The sequence below is a fragment of the Enhydra lutris genome, unplaced genomic scaffold (genome assembly GCF_002288905.1).
Source record: "Enhydra lutris kenyoni isolate GAN:26980312 unplaced genomic scaffold, ASM228890v2 scaffoldscaffold16, whole genome shotgun sequence".
Classification (NCBI taxonomy): Eukaryota; Metazoa; Chordata; class Mammalia; order Carnivora; family Mustelidae; genus Enhydra; species Enhydra lutris.
The window spans coordinates 34,875,460-34,897,165 of NW_019154100.1; the positions used below are offsets into that span (position 1 = coordinate 34,875,460).

The window sequence follows — 21,706 nt, forward strand, 5'->3', positions numbered from 1 at the left end:
ATAAGGGTGCAGGGCCGATGGGCAGATCACAGTATGAACGTATCCTACAGCTCCCAGCATGGGAAGCGGTGGATCACGGAGGAGAAACAGGTGTAAAAGGCACAAAGTCAGACACTGGTCCATGGCAATGGATGGTGTACTGTAAGTAGATTTGGTTAGCGTTGATGTCTAGTTGAAAGAGAAGCATCTGCATATCAAGAATATATTCAGTAATAACGCATACACAATTCTGCACATACCATCATTTTAACTTTGTCTCTATTGAGACAAAGACTTAGGTGCAAGTGGTTTATTTGGGAAGCATCCCCGAGAGCAGGAATGAGGGGACAAGGAGAGTGACAGAGTAGAAGGAAGCACCATCGACCACACTGTTGCAAGAACAAAGGGGCTGATTCTGCCCCTGAGAATACACTGAATGCCTCCCCAAACTGACCATGAAAGGAAGTGGCTGGTGCATTTATTCCCTGGCTCCTGGGATCCCTGGAGTAGAAAAGTCCCACATCTCTGGGCTGTGGCAAGCAAGCTCCTGAGGGCAGAATGTAGGAAGACGTGCCCATGTGAAGTCGGGTGCTGGCAATGCAATGCGGGTCTGGGTGTACACCTACACCCTCTGACCCGCAAAATCCATGGCTGCATCAGAGATGGGCAAGGGAGGTGAGACACCAACGAGAATGGTGTCCAATAGAATTTACCAGAATTCCTGGGCTTATATTGCACACAAAACATGAACAATACTCCAAATAGGAAGCACAGCTCTAACAGCTCTCACTCAACAGAAATTTGATAGAGATGCTCCCAATTTGACAACAATCCTAAAAATGTACCTGACTTTACCAATGAGTTCGGCAGCTGAAAGAAACTCCTTTAAATTATCAATAAAAAGCAACGCATTTTTGCTTTTCTGTCTTTCTGTAGACCATGATATCACCAAGTCATTGTTATAGGGAAAGATGATGAGATTATGCAGCCAACGAATGTAAGAAAACCTTTTAAAGAAAGAAAAATTGTCATTTTTTAAATCATCTGGATTTTGTGGGGCTTATGCTATTTGTAAATTTTTTTAAAAAAAATTGTCATTTGTTGTGATTTCTTTTCTTGTTCTAGATAAACATTCAAGTTTGTACCAAATTTTGTGTTTGCAGTCTTGTGTTCCCTTCTGAGAGTCCTTGGCAGCCAGCCAGCAGCCTTCCCAGGGGCTACCCCAGCTTGCTGGCCATCTCAGAGAAGCAGCAACAGACTGAGGTTCAGCCCTGGGGCACCAAGACCCCGGCTAAGTTGCCGAGCATCGCTGGACTTTGAATTTGTATTCAGAACAATTAGCTATTAGAGGGCAGAGATACCCTCTCTTGCTTGGAATGGCAGCTACAACACTTTATTAAAGGTGATTTGAGGGACAAATGGAGGGGACTGCTCCCTGAAACACTCAGCATCACACTGCCATTCAGATTGACTCCAAAATGAGAGAAAAGCACTTTGCAAAGTTGCTGCGAAAGAGGGTCCTATGGGCCGGCAAAATGGCAGCCCCATAACCATCCGTTGAATGATTTCACCCAAGTTCTTGCTTCCCTGAGCTTCCCAGGAGTGGGTCTCCTAGAGGCACTCAGTGGCCCCCTTGGTCTCCAAACACCTGTTCGATCTGAGAGTTGAACGGATTCTCCTTTCCCAGAACCTGGGGCCACTGGAGCTGCACCTTCTTCCAGAAGCGATCTGCCAACAGCTGGGAAGCCACCTGAAAGAGAGAACCCAAAGGAGGAACAAAAGGAAAATTATACCAAAGTAAAGAATTTAGCAGCAGGATTTACCATATTCTTTGTTGGTGGGCAGACTCTGGGATGGTCTCCCATGATTCCTCGCTTTGTGTCTTTGTAGAATCTTTTTCCCTTGCTGTGGGTGGGACCTATCACTTGGTTCTAATCAATGGAATATGGCGAAGGTAAAAGGATGTTACTTCAGTGACTGTGGAACATTATCTAAGACTCTGCTTTGCTGGCAGACTTGCTTGGGAGACTCTGTGGAGTTGATAAAGGGAGAAGGCTTGTCGGGAAGCCTGCATGGCAGGGGTTGACATCCAGCAAGAAGCTGGGTCCTCAGTCCTACAACCACAAGGAAATGAATTCTACCAACAACTTAAGCAAATCTGAAAGCAATTCTTCCCCAGTTGAGTCTCTGGATGAGGATGGGACTGGGATGACACACCTGGATTTCCACCTTGTGAGACCCTAAGTAGACGCCCAAAACTGCCTGCCTCACAGAAGTTATGACTTCTGCGTTGTTTTGAGCTGCTAACGTTGAGGTGATTGATTTTTTATTTAGTAACAGAGAGCAAATGTATGTTTTCATTTATCTGTGGACAGCTAACATCTAGTGCAGGCCTAAGGCCTAGGTTTTGGAGATTAACAGGGTAAGTCTTTCCTTCAAGGAACTCCAGACATGCAAAATGACGCCACCAAACCCACCGGGGGTTCTGTCAATGCTGGAAGGGGAGGAGGTGCCGGCTCTGCTGGGGGAAGTGACAGGTCCTCCCTAAAGAGAGTGGTGGCTGAGCTGTTTTCAAGGGGGGGCGTTCCCCCAGATGGGTGATGTGGGAAACAGTACACCTTGTGGAGGACACAGCCTGTGCAAAGTCACAGAGGTGTGGAGGAGAATGGCACGTTGGGAAACCAAGGATGCCTGGGAGATGAGGCTGCAGAGTCATCAGCTGAAGGAGGCTATAAGAACAAAGAGAGTGGCTGGGGTTCTAGGGTGAGCCCGGTCTCTGGCTTTTCCAGCTTAACGCCCACCCTCTCGTTGCTTGGTTTTACGGCAGGTTTCCCTTTACTCCTAGTGTTAGCAGGATCCAGTCTTGGTTGTCTAATCCTCTGGCTCGTCACTAACATGACTTCGATGAGGACTCTTTCTCTGCAGATAATGCCCTTCTTTAGCAGATGGGGCCTGGCTAGGCCCAGATGTCCTAACTTGGCTACATTGGCAAAGGGAATGCTGACAGAGAAATGTGGTTGCTGAAGGCCTTTTGGGGGGAACGCACTGTTCAGAGCAGGTGCTCAGGGATGTCCCCAACTTTATTCAGAACCACATGGACATTGTCCCCAAAGGGCAGGTCCTGTTCACCATTCCAACAGGTAGTGCTGCCAGGCCTCTGAGGGATGTTAGGCAGTTCCCCTCTACTCTCTGGGCTGCAATTCTCTCACTTGGAAAATGAATGGGCTAGAGTATATGGTTTAAAGACCTTTCTGGGTCTAAACTGCGTGTAAGGTTTTAGCAGCTGTTAGAAAAAACTAGAACTGGTTAAGTTGCTACATTAAATACCCCCAGTATTTTAATATGTTCCTGAGCCTTCTGAGCTGGACCCAAACTCTGTGTATCCAACACTGTAATCTTGATCATATCCATGTGGTGCCTAACAGAAACACACCCCGCCACCCCTACCACATAGAAACATACCCCCAATACCTCACCCTCCAAAACCACGCACCACATACCCCATAGCCATCCTCCCCCATCAGAGACACAGACACACAGACACACAGACACACACACACACACACACACACACACACACACTCAGGCCTATGCCCATTCCCACCTCCTCTGCTCCCCCTCCACCTCCCTTCCCGCCCCCAGGATAACTATTAAGCCCACAGGTTTCCAGGAACGGGCTGCTCCTGTCTCAGACACCAAGCAATCAGCATCTTCTGAAGACAGAAGGCTGGTCTTGTGGCTGTTTTTCCTGCTATTTCTCAACAAAGGAAGCTGCTGCCAGGTCTGTGGAAAATTACTGGTTCTCCTGTTTTGTTTTCTGCCCTTCTGCTACGTGGTACACCTAAGCTGTCTTCCTAACAATTATGTAAAACCAAGACATTTGTGGTTATTTATTTCCCAATCTAAATTAATAAAGGAGGAGATGAGGTGAGGATAAGAAGAGGAAAGTTAAAAGGAAAGAGCTCAGCTTTGTGCATGTGGTAACTCTTCGGTTTGAAAGCAATTAGTTGGCTGTCACTCTAATGGAGATGAAAATATTTATGAGTGTGCACTGCTAACACACTGAGTCTAAAGAAAGAGCGATGTGGTTATTATTAAACTAGAGATTTGGGGTAAGATGACCCACTCTCATCACTCACTCATGTGACAAGCGTTTACTGAGCATCTACTGTGGGCTTCTCTTAGGACCAGCCTCCTGTTGTAACTCCTATGATACCCAGGGCAAGGCACAGCCACCCTTTCCCCTCATTACTCTGGGTGAGCTATTCCCTGAACGCAAATATACTTTTCTGCTTCCCTGGTCATGGTTTAAAACAGTAAAGCAATCCCTATTCATGTGAGAAAAATCCGACAAGACAATTAAGCAAAAGGAGAAAACAGAGTAAGTGAAAGTTATCTGTAATTATAATAAAGAGGGAGCCCACGTGCACACACGCACACACACACACACACACACAGAGGCACACAGAGAGCGGATCCTTCTGTAAATATCATCTGACGGTCTGCTCTTTCCGAGGTATAATTTACACACAGTGGAATTAACTTCTTGGAGTAAACAGCCGCGCGAGCGTTGACAAACGCATACGGCTGAGTCATCGCCCCCACAGTCTGTAATCCGCTTTTGTTTGCTTCCCTCTGTATTACGAATGTGTTTCTGTGTCGCTCAAGGTAGATCTGTATCACGGTTTTTTTCAGGGCGCGGTATTCCATCAGAGGCGCGCGAGCTCCTTCGGCTCGCCGGTGGAGACTCTGGGCATCCACCTCCCTGGCGTCCGTCCTCAGGACGGGGAGCGGAGACCGAGCACCTGGAGGGGGTTCCGAGACTGCGGGGCTCGCCTGCCTCCCACGCAGGTGCGCGGGTGACCTCCCGCCCAGCGCAGTGCTGGCCAAGAGGAGGTTCTGGTTCAGGGGGACTTCCCGGTTAACTCAGTCGGGCCCGTAAGTGTCTCTCCCTTTGCGGGTGATGCGGCGTGCGAGCTCTGGCAGCCCCCGCTGCGGTGCGTGCGGACCCCACTGCTAAGTCCAACAGGTGGGGCGGCTCCCTTGGGCTACCCTCTGAGGAGCCCTGCTGCCTTTTTGCAGGTGTTCCTGCAGCCCCAGTGCTTCTGTGGGATACGGCCACCCTCACCTGTCCGCCTGCAGGCCCTGCTGCTGCTCAGAAGCTCAAGGTGCCCATTCCACGTGGGGGTTCCTGGTCCACTCTGAAGGCTTCTCTTCGAAATTCTCCCAGAAGGGGCAACAAAGCAGGGGGACTTACCCCGCCGTTGACTTAGGTGGGTCTGGCGAAACAGATCTTCCAGGGTTGATGTGTGGCCCTAGAATCCCCCGGGGTGGAGGCAGGAGTGCCCGGAGAGGGGAAAGGGAGGGTGGGAACCTGGCGCAGTTTCTGGAAGAGCCACTGTAGGTCTTCTAGACTCTCTCTCCTTTCTGATGACAGCTTTTAAACGGAGCCACGCTTCTTCTCTTAACTATAGTTGGACTTACGCCGAGCTCCTCTCCAGGAGAGCGTCTGGTCCTCCCCGTGAACACACACTGTTGGGTCCGCCCCACAGGTTCCTGAGACACACCTGCACACCAGAGGCCCAGCGGGGCTCACAGCTGGACGCGATCCAGGATCCCTTCGCATTCCTACTTGATAAACTAATTTTATGTATTTTGCTACAAAAATAGAACTCATTAGTAAGACAACTATAAAATCAAACCCTGAACAGTAACTACCTTTTTATAATATTAAAAAAAAAATGCAATTCAAAGCAAGATTGCATAGGTTTCACCAAAAACTTATCATCCCTGATCCCTTTAAAGTTGAACCCTTGCTAAATTTAACTCTTGGGTTTTATGAGACCAAAGTTAAAAATAAACTCTGAATTTATTTTTCCTGTAGGAAGAACATTCTGGGCTATCTTGGTAAAACTGCTTTTAAACGCCTGCAGGGAAGCCCTTACCACAGGGAAGGCATGGCTCTGCTTCCCTGGGCTCTTAATCTGCCCAGAAACATCATCTATTGGACCCAATTAATTTAATTTTATTTTTATTGAGAGAGAGTGAGAGAGAGAGAGAGAGAGAGAGAGAGAGCAGACAGGGGGAGGGAGAGGGAGAGAGAGAATCTTAAGCAGGCTCCATGCCCAGGGCAGAACCTGACGTTCAGCTCCATCCCAGGACCCTGAGATCACAACCTGAGCTGAAATCAAGAGTCAGACGCTCAACGGACTGAGCCATCCAGGCATTCCTGTCCCAATTAATCCTAAGTTTGTAAAGCAACAACATGTCAGTGGCGTAAAATGTATTTAAACATTTACATCTATGGGAAAATGGAAATTCCCAGCTCGGCCCTCTCTGTGCTGACTCAGTGTGTCATCCCAGAGCCACTGTTGCTAGCTGGCTTTATGTCTGAAGCAAACTGAACAGATACAGTCCTCGATGCACGGGCAGGGCCAGCCCAAAATGTTTGAGGGTTCCCTGGCCCAGGAGGCCCTCCTCTCCACCCTCCGCACTGCCAGCATCATTTCCTTCTTTGGGGGACTCCACAAGTCCACTCAGGACCTTGGGTTCCCAGGGACTTACAGGCTTTAACATTTAATAACCAATTATATACACAATAAATATTAAAGCCAAAGATATAAATACAATTAAAAACCAATCCACTGATTAGTATCTTATGTCTGCTTCCAGCGATGCACAAGGTTCAGGGTTCAAGAGAAAGGAGGGGAGTTAATGTCCTGGAAAATTTATTGCTTGCGGGAAGAGTTTTAAGAGGCTGGTTGGAGCTGCTACTGACATCGTGAGAGGAGAGGAGGTGGTCTTGCAGAGAGCTCTATGGGGCAAAGCTGCTAAGGCAGGAGGTATCAGGGATGATTAGCTGAGTGGTCTCAGAGTAGACAAGGACACTGGACTTGATGTATGTCTGCGGCTCTTCCAATATTTTCTGTTTACTGTTGTCTGACTCTAGGCCCAGAGGTCTTTTAAGTACCAATTCAGAGGCTTAGCTTTGCAGAGATTTTTAAATATTTTTAAATAGTAGAACTGCTGTGGCTTCCACAGGCCACAGATCTAGGTCTTGGCCGTATTATTTCTTTTATAAGTTGAACTTTCTCTGTATTTGGTCAGCGGTTTCTCAGTCAGCTATTCTCCCCTCTTTACTATACCTGCTCTTACTGGAGGTGTCAAATGGTCTCCTGGGTCTCCTCTCTAGGGGGTCCTTCTGTGATGGGCCAGGGTCACAAGTTGAGCCCATGGGCCAGTCTCAAACCTACAAGTGTCTCTAGTTCTCAACTAGATACTGATGATTTCCAAACTTGTGTCTCCAGGCCAGGCCCCTGTCCTGAGATCAGAACCCATCAATTTGATCTAATGGTGATTTAGACATTTCCATCTGGATATTGTGCAAGCACCCCAAATTCAGAATGCTCAGATCTGCCCCCTTCCTCTTCGGGGTTCCTTGCCTTGGTATTTTTCACTTCTGTTCCTCCAGATGCCCAGTCCTGTGAGTCATCTCCTTCCCACCCACCAAATCCCATCAACTGTCAAGTCCAGCATTATAACCTACTTTCCCCTCTCCTACTGAAGAAGATACTTCTTAAAATTCTGGTTCTACATTTGGGCATTGAGATGAAAAGGTAACACAGTTGTCAGTCTGTACTAAGATTTTTTTCTATGCCTGGTTATTTTCCATTAAAATATAAGCAAAGGGTTTAGATGGTCGATACAATTTGGTCAAAATATTTTAGTGTATCAATCATAAATTTGAACTGTTCAACACAACTCATGTTTATACTTAAACTTGCCTTCCTAAGAAAATTGGAGCAATTGAATCACACTTCTAGTACTTCTCTTGTAGGGTTTTAGGAAAAAAAAAAAATTGGCCAACAGGATAAAGTTTGCTCCCTCCTTGGTGGTTATAGGCCAGCACCAACTGTTTTTGCTGAGATGTACAGGACTTGGTGGGCAGACATGTGAATGTGGCCGGAGTCTACTCCTTTTGTTGGTATTATGTCCATGCCATTAATGTGAGGCCCTTAGACCAACCTTGCCCATCTGGAAAAGATGTGGACTCCCATAGCTCCCTATATTTTGTGGATCATTTGCTTATGTGTGTGTGTGTGTATGTGTGAGTACATACGTGTGTGGCAGTTTTAAGTTATTAGTTTTTAAATAATAACCTAAGGTTCTAAAAGGAGCCATCAGTGCTGCCTCTGCTGTAAGGGGCATCATCCGGAAGGGACTTTGCGGGTAGGCCGAGAGGCTCCTCTTCAAGGCTTTAAGTCACAATGTGCTCAGCGGCTCACATCTGTAGCTTCCTCCTAGACCCCTTCCTGAGCTCTAAGCTTGTATATTCTCTGCTAAAACGACACCCCCCATTTTGGATGTCCTATAGGCTCCTTTAATCCAACATGCACCAAACTCCTCCTCAAATCACCCTGCCCTCTGTGTTCTTCACCTCAGCGAGCAACAGAATCATCTCTCCAGGTTCCCATGTCATGCTTAGCATCTCGTTCTCTTCCATGCTCACGTCCAGTAAATGGCCATGTTCTGTTGATTCAACTGTGGGAAACCAGCCAGTGCACACCTTCCTCTTTCTCCCCACTCCCCTGGGCCACCACCTCTCACACACAGAAGCACCCTCCAGACCGTCTCCCTGTCTCTAGGATGGGCCCCACCACACTATTCTACAGTTGCTACCACAAGTCTGGTTATTTTTCTTTCCTGCATGAAAACCTTCAGTGGCTCCTCCTTTCCCACAGGAAAAAGGTCAACCCCCCTACAGACCTTATGTGATCTGGTCCCTGAGTAAGTGTGCTTGGTTGCTCTCTCTCAACCCCACGCCCATACTCTATGACCCAGCCATACTGCAGCACTTTCATTTCCTCCAACATGCCCTGCTGGCTTTTTTGATTTATTTATTTTATTTGCATATAGGTCTTGGCCCATGCAGTTTGCTCTGATCAGAACACGTTGTGCAGCCCCTCCCTCTTCCCCTGCACTTGACTAGCTCCTGCTCTTAGCTCCGAGTGAGGTCCTCTGAAAACTTTTCCAAACTCTGCTCTCTCCCATCCCACCCCGCAGAATGCTCCCCTAGCCTGGTGCTCATGTGACTGGAGGCGTCGACCACACTGTATTTAATTGTCTGTTCACTTGTCATTCTTCGCCTCTAGACTACCATCTCCTTAGATGTCAGGGGCAGCTTCCTGTTGACTCTTGAATTCTCACTGTGTTAGGCACTCATTAAACACTTTTGCATGGCAAGTTGCAGTCTGCACTCTTTGGCTCAATATACGATAAACAGGCAGGTTTTATGCATGGCTACCCACCGTCGCTCACTTTGGAATGTGGCTTCAGCCTGCCATCGTGGACCACCAGTACAGGAACAAATCTCTCAGGAGTAATGTGTGATTATGGCACACACTGATTTTCTGCTTTTTTATTTTTTAATTAATTAACTAATTAATTAATTAAAAGTAGGCTCTACGCCCTATGTGGGACTTGAACTCATGACCTTGAGATCAAGAGTCGCATCTTCTATCCGACTGAGCTAGCCTGGTGCCACCCCTCCCACCTCTGCCCCAATTTTCAGCTTTTGACCCTGTTCTAAACGATCAGTTATAGGCAAAGCTGTTTCAGTGCAAGATAGAGCCCTAATGTGACAGACTTTGAACCCTAATATTATTTTAAGTGTCAGGGACAGGATGGTCTTTTGATGGATCAGACAAGTATGTCCCAAAGGATAAAAATAAAGCCATTTTTGACCTTCTCCTTCTTAGTTTGTTCTAATTAACTCCTTCTCTGACATTTCTTCATATCTACAATTCTCTCTAGAATGAGAAAAGTAAAACTCTGTGATATGCAGGAATGACAAGAACCAATGCCTAATTATTGCCAGAAAGAAGGTCTCCATATTAAAAATCATCCTAAGACAAAAGTCATCATTCTATGGGGAGCAGACTCTAATATTTAACCAGCTTCTAGCCAATAATTCTGTTGGATCAATTCATCCACACGATACACAGGGAAGTTAGATATTCTGAGGTACATTTCCTAGATTTATTTTCTCAGTTGTTTAAAGTGGGAAATGGGCATTTGATGCTCACTTCCAATTTACCCAGCATTTATGGGACTGCACTGTTTATTCATTTGTAGACAGAGTGGCATTCTCTTTTTTGTTTCCTCTGAGACAGTTCTTAGCCCTGCCTGGGCACTCTGCGAGCCTGCAGCTTGAAGGAAGTTAGGCTGTCATTCCATTCAGGCTCCCAAGGGGATGGTCAGCCCTCCCTGTGGCCTGGCTGACCACTGAGACCAAGGCTACCGGGAGAGTACACCAGGACTGCTTCTCTGGTTTAGACCCTTATCACGGCCACGCCATCCTTGCTAAAACTAGGCAAGAAAGGCTAGAGTCACAAAGGATTGCCAGCTTTTCAAAATTTGAAAAGTGGCAGGACTAATCCCATACTTACTTCTTTCTTCCTTCCTTCCTTCCTTCCTTTTCTTTTTCCTCTTTTCCTTTCTTTCTTTCTTTCTTTCTTTCTTTCTTTCTTTCTTTCTTTCTTTCTTTCTTTCTTTCTTTCTTTCTTTCTTTCTTCCTTCCTTCCTTCCTTCCTTCCCTCTCTTTCTTTCTTTCTTCATAAATGAAGAAATATCACAAGCAGGTCCAGTATATATGACAGATAAAAGTAGAGCTTCTCTGGTTGAAGTTGGGATAATGAGTGGGGTGAGCATTGGAAGGGACAGAGTCCTACGCACCAGCTCCTCTAGCTCTGTGAGGAGGCCAGATTAGAACTACTTTCCAGAACTGAACCTTGGAATCTTAGTTAAGAAACAGCTCTTACTGCAGGATATTGCTATGGACACTGTTTTTCTCTCATCCAGTATCCTTTCTGGAAAGATCCATAGAAGAAATTTCTCATAGGTCTCGCTTCCAGGAGTCTTTGTGATTTTTTTTTTGAGTATTTGATATATTATTATTATTTTTTATGGAGGCTATGATGTATGCCAGCGGCTGTGAGGACTGCCCCGCACACATGACAGGAAATGCAGGAAGCCAGGCATCATTTCGATCTCACTTGCCTTTTATTCTGATTTTCAGTTTGTTTTAACTGAATCGTCTATCTTTGACACGTGAGTACATCTCTCTGGAATAAAAGGGCATAAAGACAAACATATGGACTCCTGACTATATTTTACAAGGAACCTAATAGCCTTCAGCAACTGCCATGTGACCGCACTTACCTCATTGGGGTGGAATCCATCGACCGGTTCAATGAGCTGCCAGGGCTGCCCGCCTCGCTTCCGCCACTCCTCTGTGACTGCAGGGCACACACAACCAGAGGGTTAGCGACCCGCTTCTCTAAGTGACGGTCAGTGCCGGAGAGCAAGGACCACATGGAAAATGTCAGAGTTTCCCATGGCCTGCCTGGCTGATGCTTACTCAGTCGTGGCTGCTCTGGGCTGTTATCTCTGGCCGGAGGCTTTCTCAACAGAAATGACCTTCCCGTTGTATGGTCTCTCTCTCTCTCTCTTTTTAAATTTTCTAACTCAGGAGGAAAATGTGTGAGGGTGTTGGGTGAATGTGGTTTGTGCAGGGAGGAGGGCGGTGGGAAAAGGTGAGCTCTGAAATATTCAACACCAATGTAAATTCATCTCATTTCTCAGTGGGAGAGTATCGCAAGAGAAGGGGGAAAATTAAACATTTTGTTAACATCTCTTTAGGTGGGCTGCCATTCCCAGATACTGCTTGCATATGTCAAGCCGTCACCATTAAAAATCATACAGTTTCTCAGAAATACAATTACATGAAATGATCTCAACATCACATTTAGAGTGAGTATAGCTACTGAGGAAATATTGTGAGCCCCAAAGTGTCAAAACGCAATAAAACTGCCCTTCAAACAGGATTAAGAGACCAAGACTGTCAGATGCTCCAAGGCAACGCCACCAGGAACTCTCTATCGTGATATTATACGGTCAGGAAGAACTCCTCAAGGAAATTTTGAAATCCCTAGAGAGCCTCCAGAGAGAGAGATTTGAAGCTGGCTGCTCCCAGCGTCACCCCGCCCTCACTTCCTTGGCGCTCAGAGAGGGGAGCAGGCGTGGCTGCAATTTTTCTAGCTCTTCCCTCTTCATCCCATGAAGACTCAAGAGCAGGAATGTGTGCCCTCTTCGTTCCCCGCATCATGCCCCAAAGGAAGGAATGGAAATTCTACCAGAAGCTTTGACTGTGCAAGTGAAGGCTGTCCCAGAGCTGAATCAGCACCATGCTGCTTTTGTAATTAGCCCTACTATCGCAGCATGCTACCCCTGCTTGCTACCCAATCCCTGTTCCCTGAGGGGCTGCAAATACTGCTGCCCTTCCCAGCGCTCAGAAAAAAAAAAATCCTGCTGGTGGTCTTAAGTCCTACACACAGGACCACCAATTCCTATTGGCTTCCTCTCCTGCAAAATGGCCACCACCGACTCACTCCTCCATATTTTGCGTCCGGCTGTTATTGGGAGTCAGTGATAACATATTCCTTCCTGCCAGGAAACATGTTTCTGCTACTGCACAAGTCCCTATCCCTCCTCACTACAAAGGAGTCCAGTCTTTAGAAGAACTGGCTTATCGTAGAGAATAATCCAACAGGCATTAAAAGAAATGCCGCAGGTTACCAAGGCTACAATCAGTCTATTCAGAGTGAAAAACATCATTTTCCAACACGATTATTGTGTCTGTGAGGGTTACCCATCATTGCAAATCTGTAGACATCAGTATTATAACACTTAAAGAGAGAATCAGAAACTCACAGGCAAGAGTTTAAGGTTTTATCTATATCTGTACTGTGACCAGTGCTAGACAGAGTGACCCTTTTATATTTGTTGATCTTAGGGGGAAATTTTGCTTTCTTAGAATAAATGCAATACCACTGAACTCTATTTCTTCTCTGATTGGTTTTATTTATTTAACTTTAAAAAAGATTTTATTTATTTATTTGAGAGAGAAAGAGAGAGCATTGAGGGAGGAGGAGGGGCAGAGGCAGAGGGAGAAGCAAGACTCCCCACTGAGCAGGGAGCCCCACATGGGACTTGATCCCAGGACCCTGGGATCATGACCTGAGCCAAAGGCAGATGCTTAACTGACTGAGCCACCCAGGCGCCCTCTGACTGATTTTAGAGGAGGAGATCCAAGCAGGGGCAGCATGGTAAGTTGGTCTGTTTTCTTCCTGCCTGGGACCACAATTAAAAATAGGTAAATGGGGCACCTGGGTGCCTCAGTCAGTTAACCAGCTGCCTTCAGCTCAAGTCATGATCCTAGGGTCCTGGGATCAAGTCCCACATTGGGCTCCCTGCTGCAGACAGCCTGCTTCTCCCTCTCTCTCCGCCTACTTATGTTATCTCTTTGTCAAATAAATGAATAAAAATCTTTAAAAAAATAGGTAAATGAATTCCTGTTTCTTCAGAAGACCTGAATTAAACTTCTTGAATAATCACGAATGATCTCTTGGGATTTGATGCATGACATATTTTCTATATCTGTAAAGTCAAGGCAGCTCTTCGAATGACCAGCTTTTCAATAGAAGCCACTGAAGAAGAGTCATAAGCACTCAGAAGCTCCTGGATGAACAGCAACACTAGCAGATACTTAAAACAAGAAATCTGAATTCCGGTCAGCACCAGAAGTCATTGGCTGTTTTACAAACAAACACGTGGGGAGAACTAAGAACCAAGTTTACTCCAATTGAGTTGTCTTGGAAACTGAGGGCAGCTGGTATATTTAAACTGTCAGTGTAAAAATGGCCTTGTCAGCCAAGTGGCACTTTCCTTCCTCTGTTTGGGAGGTGCGGTACAGAAAAAGAGAAAAGGATATCACCTGCTCCAGCTGGGGTTTCCTGAAGGGAGGAAAGATTGCTGCCTCTGTTTAGCTCATAACCAGTTAGAGGATGAGTCAGCAAGAGACAAAAAAGAATCTTTGGAGATGAGCAATAGCCCTTCACTGTGGGACTGACGCTGTCAGAGGGGAGAACAGATAGGCTCATGCGTACCCTCAAGGGACAGCGGCCCTCAGCGGCAGTTTGCTTGGTCACAGAGGGTGGAACAGGCCAATTGCTATGAAAAATGGGGATGTTTGTGAGGCGGTCGTCAGCTCAAATACAGCACTGAAATGAGAGGGGAGATTTCCATGTGACCTGAAGACTGCAGGTTTCAGGGGCGACTGGGTGGTTCAGCAGGTTAAGCATCTGCTTTGGCTCAGCTCATGATCCCAGGGTCCTGGGATCAAGCCCCGCATGGAGCTCCTTGCTCAGTGGAGAGCCTGCTTCTCCTTTTGCCTGCCGCTCCCCCTGCTTGTGTTCTGCCTCTCTCTTTCTCTCTCTGACAAATAAATAAGTAAAAATCTTTAAAAAAAAAAAAAAAAGACTACAGGTTTCCTAAGTGGCTATGCGGTTTTTATGCCTGGTAACCTAAGTCATCCACAGGTATGATCGGTCATGGGAGGTGGGTTGGACATCGGAAGAGAATCAACATTTATTCTTCTATAATAAGCCCTAAAAGAACGTAGTCGAGCACATACGGATGAAAGCGGTGGTGGGAGGACATCAACTAACAGGGTTCTCGCTACATTGAAGTGTTGTTTCAATCCTCACACAGCCCTGGGGATTACCCCCCCCCCGCCCACCTGCTCCCTGGTTTATTGTTATCCTACACAAAAGAGAGCAAAGCAGAGTGATTATTTAACTACTCAAGGTTACGCAGTCACTCTGTGTCTGAGCTGGGATTGGGGCACATTTCTCTCTGGTGCTGGAATGCTGGGCTCTTTCTACAACAGCACATTGTACCGCCATGATTTCTGGGGTCATGTGCTTCACAGGGATGGCGGTTACCCACGGAGCTGGATCTGGGAGTGAATGAGCCTCCTCTGTACTGGCTGTTCAAGGGGGGCAGATCATGGGCCGCCACCTCCTCTGCCTGTAGGCTCCCTCCCGCTGGCCCTGGATGTCTTCCCTGGAGCAGTGCCCCTAACTTCATATGGAGAAGGCAAAGAAGGCCCTCTACCAACCTGGATCTTCAGGATTGATTTTTAATAAAGGTCTCTCAGGAAAGTCCCTGACCTGCTGATGATTGTTGCCAAGTAAGGACAAATATGGAGGAGGCTTCTCTGTAAGATGACCCACCGCCATTTGGTTTAGAATGTTCCATTTCACTGAACTTTTAGCTTTTATCCTGCATTTACTGTTGCTGTGAGGACAAGAAGGGGCCGATGAGCCTCTACTTCACGCCTGTGAGGTCATCAGTGGGAAGTGGGTAGCACTGGGTCAAGGGTGAAGCTCTTCTCCCCTATCCTTCGTGAGGATAAGGGCTGTTTTGTTTTTTTTTGATGGCGATATTCCCAGCACCTACACAGAACATGGTAAGACTTAGTAAAACTCAGATGACTAAATCCTTAACCTTGGAGCATTACAGAGCCCCATTTATTAAATTGTAACGTGCATACGGGTCATCTGTGGATTATGTTAAAATGCAAATTTCAATTAGGTAGGCCCTAATTAGGGGTGGGGCCTGGGGTCTGCATTTATAATGCCCCCAGATCAGGGGGGTGGGGGGACGCTGCCTGCCCTAAGCCACATGTTGAGCAACAAGGGTGTGAGGGGACCTTATTCCTTCCTGGGCACCTGCTATGAACCGGGCAGAGCCTTTAGGAGAATTACACATTTTTTTCCATATAGTCATCACAAAGATTTGTTATGTAGATATGGTAGCCCCATTTCCAGATTTGGAAAGGAGCGTTTAGACATGTTCAGGGAATTGCCTACATTCCCAGAGACAATAAACGACAGAGCTAGGGTTTACTTCGGAAAAGTCCCATGTGAATGTTCGGCTTTATTATATTTTTAATAACTTTATCTATATTCAAGGTTGATGATCGTCAAAGATCACTTGGTGGTGCATTTGTTTACACCAGGAATTCATTAATGAGTCTTTAGCTCTGCATTTTAATGAGAGGTTATTTATCAAAACATCTCTCCCCAGGAGACAATTATGTATCACCTAGGCAGGAAATCTAGTTAAGGGAGATCAGTCCTGTTGAAAGGCTGTTCAGGATTGAAGTACAAGGGTATGCAATGCAATACGTGTCAGCTAATGTAAAATTTGATAATTCATGATGGCCATCTGCTTCATTCCAGTTGCTGGGGCTGGGGATGTTGGTGGCAGGGAGAGAGAGATGATAAACTCTGGATGAGACCTCTTCCATCATTTGCATACACTGTAAAGCTTTCCATTAGCATCATCTCATCTGGCAGTCAATCAACAGGAGGCTTTTCTCTTGTATAACAAGTGCTGAGCCATGAAAATGAGGCTGGGAGGATTAAAGTCAATAAATAACAATTTTCCAGAGTTAAGACCTAAAGGATAAATCAGTAGCTCTGATAATCACACCCATTTTTGTGTGGCCACTCCTCAATGACCCCCATATTCTGACAGAATGCTAGAAAAGAAAGAGCGGTGTTCTCTCCAGAGAGCTGGGAGAGTGGACACACTTTGCCTCCGGCAAATCCAAGATCCCTTCCTTAAAGGCTCTGATAAGTTACATCATGTGTGGGGGCTGGGAATCTACACTGCAGCTGAGTCCCAAGGTCATTCCGTGTCCACACAGGGGAGGCACTGCCTTATCCCTCATTCCTGACACACTCATCTTTAGCCCACAGGTAAGCAGAGCATTGGTAAACTGGCAAGAATGATCTAGGTGATTCCATTGATCTGCTGGCTCCCGGCCCAGAGCTATCTCCAACTGGTCACTGGCTCTGTGGGTTCAGGGATTCCAAACGGATGGTGTAATGAGGTGATGGTAAGCTTCCCTCCTCCCTGAAAGGGCCTCACATTCGATCTTTCTTCAGTACTCGGAGCTGTGAGTGTGCCCGAATGTGTGGGAATCACGCTGGCCAATCCACTGCCCGTTGGCTTATAAAGGTTTTGCTCAGTCAGGCTCTAAATTGTGGTGGCTACTTCTGTCTTGTGTCAGTACCGACTCCAAGCAAAACTTACCTTCTTGGAAGTCAAAATCCACATAGAGAAGATCGAAGTTCGTAAATTTCTGGCTGGCTGCAATTTTTTTCAGTGTATTGGAGAGTTGTTTTGCTCTCTGAATACAAAAGAAACAGGGAGAATTCCGTGAAACCTAGACTTTAGTGAGACAATTCAGGCAGAACAAAGAAATGGATAGTCCCCACCCTCTCTTGGAGCCATCAGCAGAGGGATGCTGCCTGTGAAATTCTAGTCATGCACAAACAGCTAATGAACATACAAAACTGTTAACATTCATTAGGAATCAATCAGTGAAAATTAAAGAAATAAGATAACCCTTCTTTCCCATGGGATTGGCAAATAAAAGATGGATAATCATGATAATATAGAATATTGCCATGGGAGAGGTGACTGAGAATGTCAATTTGTTTTGCCTTTCCAGAGAGCAATTTGGAAATGGGATCAAACCCTTAAACGTGGCTTGCCCTTTGACCCAATAATTTTTCTAAGAATGTGTCTAAAGGAAATAGACACAGTATAGAAAGAAATATAGATCGGCGTACAAAAAGGTTCATCGTAGTGCTATTTTTCATCACGAAAAACTGGAAACAACCTATCTGTCCAACACTAAGTGGTGAAATAAATTGTGGTACATTCATATGCTGTATGCTTTAAAATGATTACAAAATCATGATGTGGAGGAATCACTTATGAACATTGGAAGGCACAAAACAATATGTGTACTCTGATACTGTGTAGGCAAAAATCCCCCAAATATCTATGAAAGTAATATAGGAAAGACGTGCATACATATTGACTTGGGTGATGGGATTTGTGGTAATTTTTGTTATTATTCTTTGTGTCTCAGGTTTTTTATATTCCCTAAGTTTTTTTTTTTTTAATTGAAATATATTTCTTCTGTAAAAAAAAAAAAAAATCAATAGGTCTCTTACAAAGAGATTACCCACCATCCATGAAATAAGTACATGGACCATGGATCCCCTCAGAGAAGAGAGGAAGGTTACAGAGCACCTGGTCCTCATGTACCTTGAGGGGAATACTGGTCGTCTGTGCGCCTAACCTTGCTCACTCCTCTGTCTACAAATATGCCTAGGACCAGCTTTAAATAGGGTATACGTGTGTCTATATATGTGTGTGTACAAGAGAGAAAGGCACAACACAGAGACAGCGACTGAGAGACAGTCAGAGCCACAGACCCAGAGCATGGCAGAAAGAGGGACAGGGCAGCCCACATGCTCTTGGCTTCTCAAACACACTGGCAGTTGGATGTTTTTATTCATTAGCTTGGAGGCCCTTGCCCTGCCCAGATCCCCTCCCCCGTGGAAATGCTGCAGTAAACACAAGAAAGAACAATCAAGGATGGTATCAGAGGCGCTGTTAGAGTCCCACCTCTGAAGTGAGAGTTCGGAGCGTCTTGTTGGAGGACATCCAGCTGTGGCAGGGGCTGACCTGAGAGTAAGAAAACACGGCTTTGATTACAGAGGAACCAGGCCAGTAGCAGGGAATGCGGCCTTGGAACAAGTCATTGTGGGCTCACCTGGAGACAGTTCAGGAAGGAGTAGAAATGTGCATAGGTCACATCCTTATTGAGCTGGCCTGGAAGACACAAAGAACTGGTATGTTGTACTTGTTCAGATCTAGCAGCCAACTAGGGACACTTGTGGGTGACCCTGCCTTTCCTGAGAAGGGTGGCAGTTCCAGGGATCTGCCCTGAGTTTTCATTCAGCTATTCCTCTTGAAGAAGGCCTGAGTGCCCTAGAAATCAGACCGAGCTGGGGAGGCGCCCTAAGAGCTTCTGCCCCTATCTGGAGCCCAGGTAGAAGGATACAAAGGCCCCATACAGACTGGAACACCGCTAACAAAGGACTTGCAGAGCAGTGGCTCTGTCCTGGCAATGGTATGACATGCCAAGTTCCTACGGGGTATGAAGAGCATTCAAGGTGGTCGTTGACCAAACCCTCCTTTGTGACTTTATGCAATACTCAGATCTGCCCAGTTATCCCATGATGAGGACCTGCTGGGACATTCTGGGTGTCTGAAGTTCTGACCATGCACTTCCCTGACGTTTGGTAGACTGAAAGCCTCCAAACGTGCATGGGTGGCTGTTGGATGGGAGAGGACAACCCGTCCTATCCCTTCACAGCCCAGTGCATATCTTATTTGGGCCCTAATTACTAGCTCTAATTTATTTTTTGGTTTAGGTTAAGAGGTACAGAAGAATAAAGGTGGGGGCACCCAGCTTGCACAGCTGGAAGAGCTTGCTACTCTTGATCTCAGGGTTGTGAGTTTGAGCCCAACACTGGGCATAGAGATGACTACAAAAATAAAATAAAACTTGAAAAAAAAAAAAGAATATAAGTGTTAAGCACCATATGTGAGTTCATCCAGAGTATTTCCAAACATCAATTGTAGACCCAGAATCTGTGGGGGTTATTTCCTCTCTCTTTTCACACACCTCCCCACTTCCCTCACCTCCCAGCCTATCTACCCCTGGGGGCGATCTGACTTTCATGGTGTGGCTGAGACACAAAACCCAGGCCCTCCCAAATCTCAGGGGTGAATTACTGATGTCTTATCCATTAACACTTCTCTCACACTTGAAAAAATAAAGGAAAATAATAGGACCTATCTTGGAGTGAAAGGAAAGATTGAAGGTGATAGAACACAGTCTTATTTTTCACTTATACCTCAGATCAGTTAGACTGAAAGATAGATTCAATTTTCTTGTCATAGAGGAAATATGTATTCTCTCTCTGTGTGGGTGAGTGCATCCCAAGCCTGGAAAACCACAGGGTTATTATCGCCATTAAAGTCACAATGACACACCAGGCCTCCTCTGTTCTCAAAGGTGTCTGCATCTTTGTATTTTGGATGAATCCCAAGCCACTGGCTTCTGTCTTTGCTTTCATTTTATGCTCAACATGAAGCCTTGAGCTCTCATCTTTCTCCAAGATCCTGCTTTCCACCACTGGGCTTCTTTCCCTCTCTTGGATATGTGCACATGTGTGCATGTGTGTGTGTGTTTTGTAATTTACCTTTCTGTATGTGTCCCTGTCTGTCTCAGCCTAGCCAGCTGCAGTGACTAACACCCCCTACCTGCATTCCCATCCTCCATCCTGTGTCCCAATGACTTGGCTCTTGCCTCTGTTGGCACTGCCCCTGAGCTGCAACTTTCCCTCTGCCATCTTGTTTTGTTGTGTTTGTTCTTGTTGGGCTGCGGCCTTGTAATTAACCTTAGGTAGCTTGGCTGGAGCCCTGTAGACATGCTTGGGCCTGATGACTCCCCTCTCCCTGAGAACTGGCCTCTCTCTCTTTCCCTTGCCCAGTGGCTGAAGTCTTTTTAACCTGTGTGTGGTGTCACCTAAGGCCTGACTATAAGGAACACTCTTGTACTCTCCCTTCCCACCAGCAAGGCTGGATTGCTCTGCGATCCAGAGGGACCAGAGTTTGTCCTGCTACTGGATACTGGGGATTCATCTGCGGGCTCCCATCTAAGGACTAAGTCCAGCCATAGCCTTGTCTATCCTGGCCTACTCCTCTCTCCCTGCTGTCCTACTGCTGAGGTCCCAGCACACCTTAGGATTAGACCACAAGGTGTGTCCTCCTTCTGAGCCTTCTCTCCATTCCTGTCCCTTTCCCCCCATCTTCTTGCTCATCTGGCACTAGCTCTAATTAGACAAGGTTGTTATAGGAAAAATTCTTAGTTGAGTAGATAGGTCTGTTGAATAGGATAAGGGCATGTTAGCTGCCGTTGGTAGGGAACTGGGAAATGTATAATGAGTTGGTTTCCCTTCTCTCCGGGATTTCTGCTATGGAAGGTAGGGTGACTCTGGAGTTGGCCATGTGGAAGGTCAGCTGGGCTTATAGTTTAAAGAAAGGGAGGAGGGAAAATAATTCTTATGCTTTTCTCCACCTATTGGTACTGTCAGTTGGTTATTCACGCTTTCCTTTCAGTTATTACTTTTCAATGGTATTCTTGCATATCGAGGAGCCTTGGTATAAAGATTGAGCTCACCTACATGTTGTACCTATAAAGAAGCAGTGTCTGTCACATTCTGGTCAGAAAATGAATCTGGTGAAGAAAAGCTGGTCAAAAATTGCCCAGGACAGGGGCAACAGGACTGGAATTATGAGGGCTGAGGCACTATAAGTGTGTGTGTGTGTGTGTGTGTGTGTGTGTGTGTGTGTGTGCACGCACGTGCGCACTCATGCGCATGCACAGGCACAAGGAGTGGGGAGCCAGTGGGCTGGCCCAGTGGCCACCATATTTCCCCTTGAAGATTAGAGGGCATATTCTTCCCCAACTAGCTATAGTAGCAGCTCACGTCTCAGTCTTTTTTAGTTCTTTAGGGCAAAGTCTTTGGCATTTACTTAACGCTGGTGGGATTGCAACTCAGATAAAAGCTTAGTACCAACAAAGATCAGCCTCCATGAAATACCATATGAAATTATAAAGCCTTAGTAAAACCACATGAACTCAGACAGGAGGTAAGCCAGTAATAAAATAAGGTATGCTGCGAGGTACTTTAAAATATATTAGGTTTCAAGTTTAAGAGTAATTGGGGAAAAATTAAGTTGTTGATGTTCTGTGGCAGAGGCCTTTCAAGGAAGGTCTACATGCAGACTTATTTGTGGCAGCAATCCTGGACTTTTTGACCGTAGTCTTCTGGGAACTTCAGGTAGTTCCCAGAATGCCCATGGCTTGTGCCAATCTTAGTGGCAC

General features: G+C 46.1%; 1 protein-coding gene across 1 annotated transcript in view; it reads right to left on the reverse strand.

Moving 5' to 3' along the window:
• Positions 1-246: 246 nt before the first annotated feature.
• LOC111147266 (acyloxyacyl hydrolase) overlaps positions 247-21,706 on the reverse strand; it is a 162,060-nt gene continuing 140,600 nt past the window's right edge. Inside the window, exons 17-21 of the mRNA XM_022503203.1 lie at positions 18,521-18,579; positions 18,373-18,432; positions 16,984-17,080; positions 11,200-11,276; positions 247-1,729 (exon numbers count right to left, since the gene is read on the reverse strand). Of these exons, the coding sequence (XP_022358911.1) occupies positions 1,601-1,729; positions 11,200-11,276; positions 16,984-17,080; positions 18,373-18,432; positions 18,521-18,579 (422 nt within the window). The 3' untranslated portion in view covers positions 247-1,600. The remainder of the gene's footprint in view (positions 1,730-11,199; positions 11,277-16,983; positions 17,081-18,372; positions 18,433-18,520; positions 18,580-21,706) is intronic.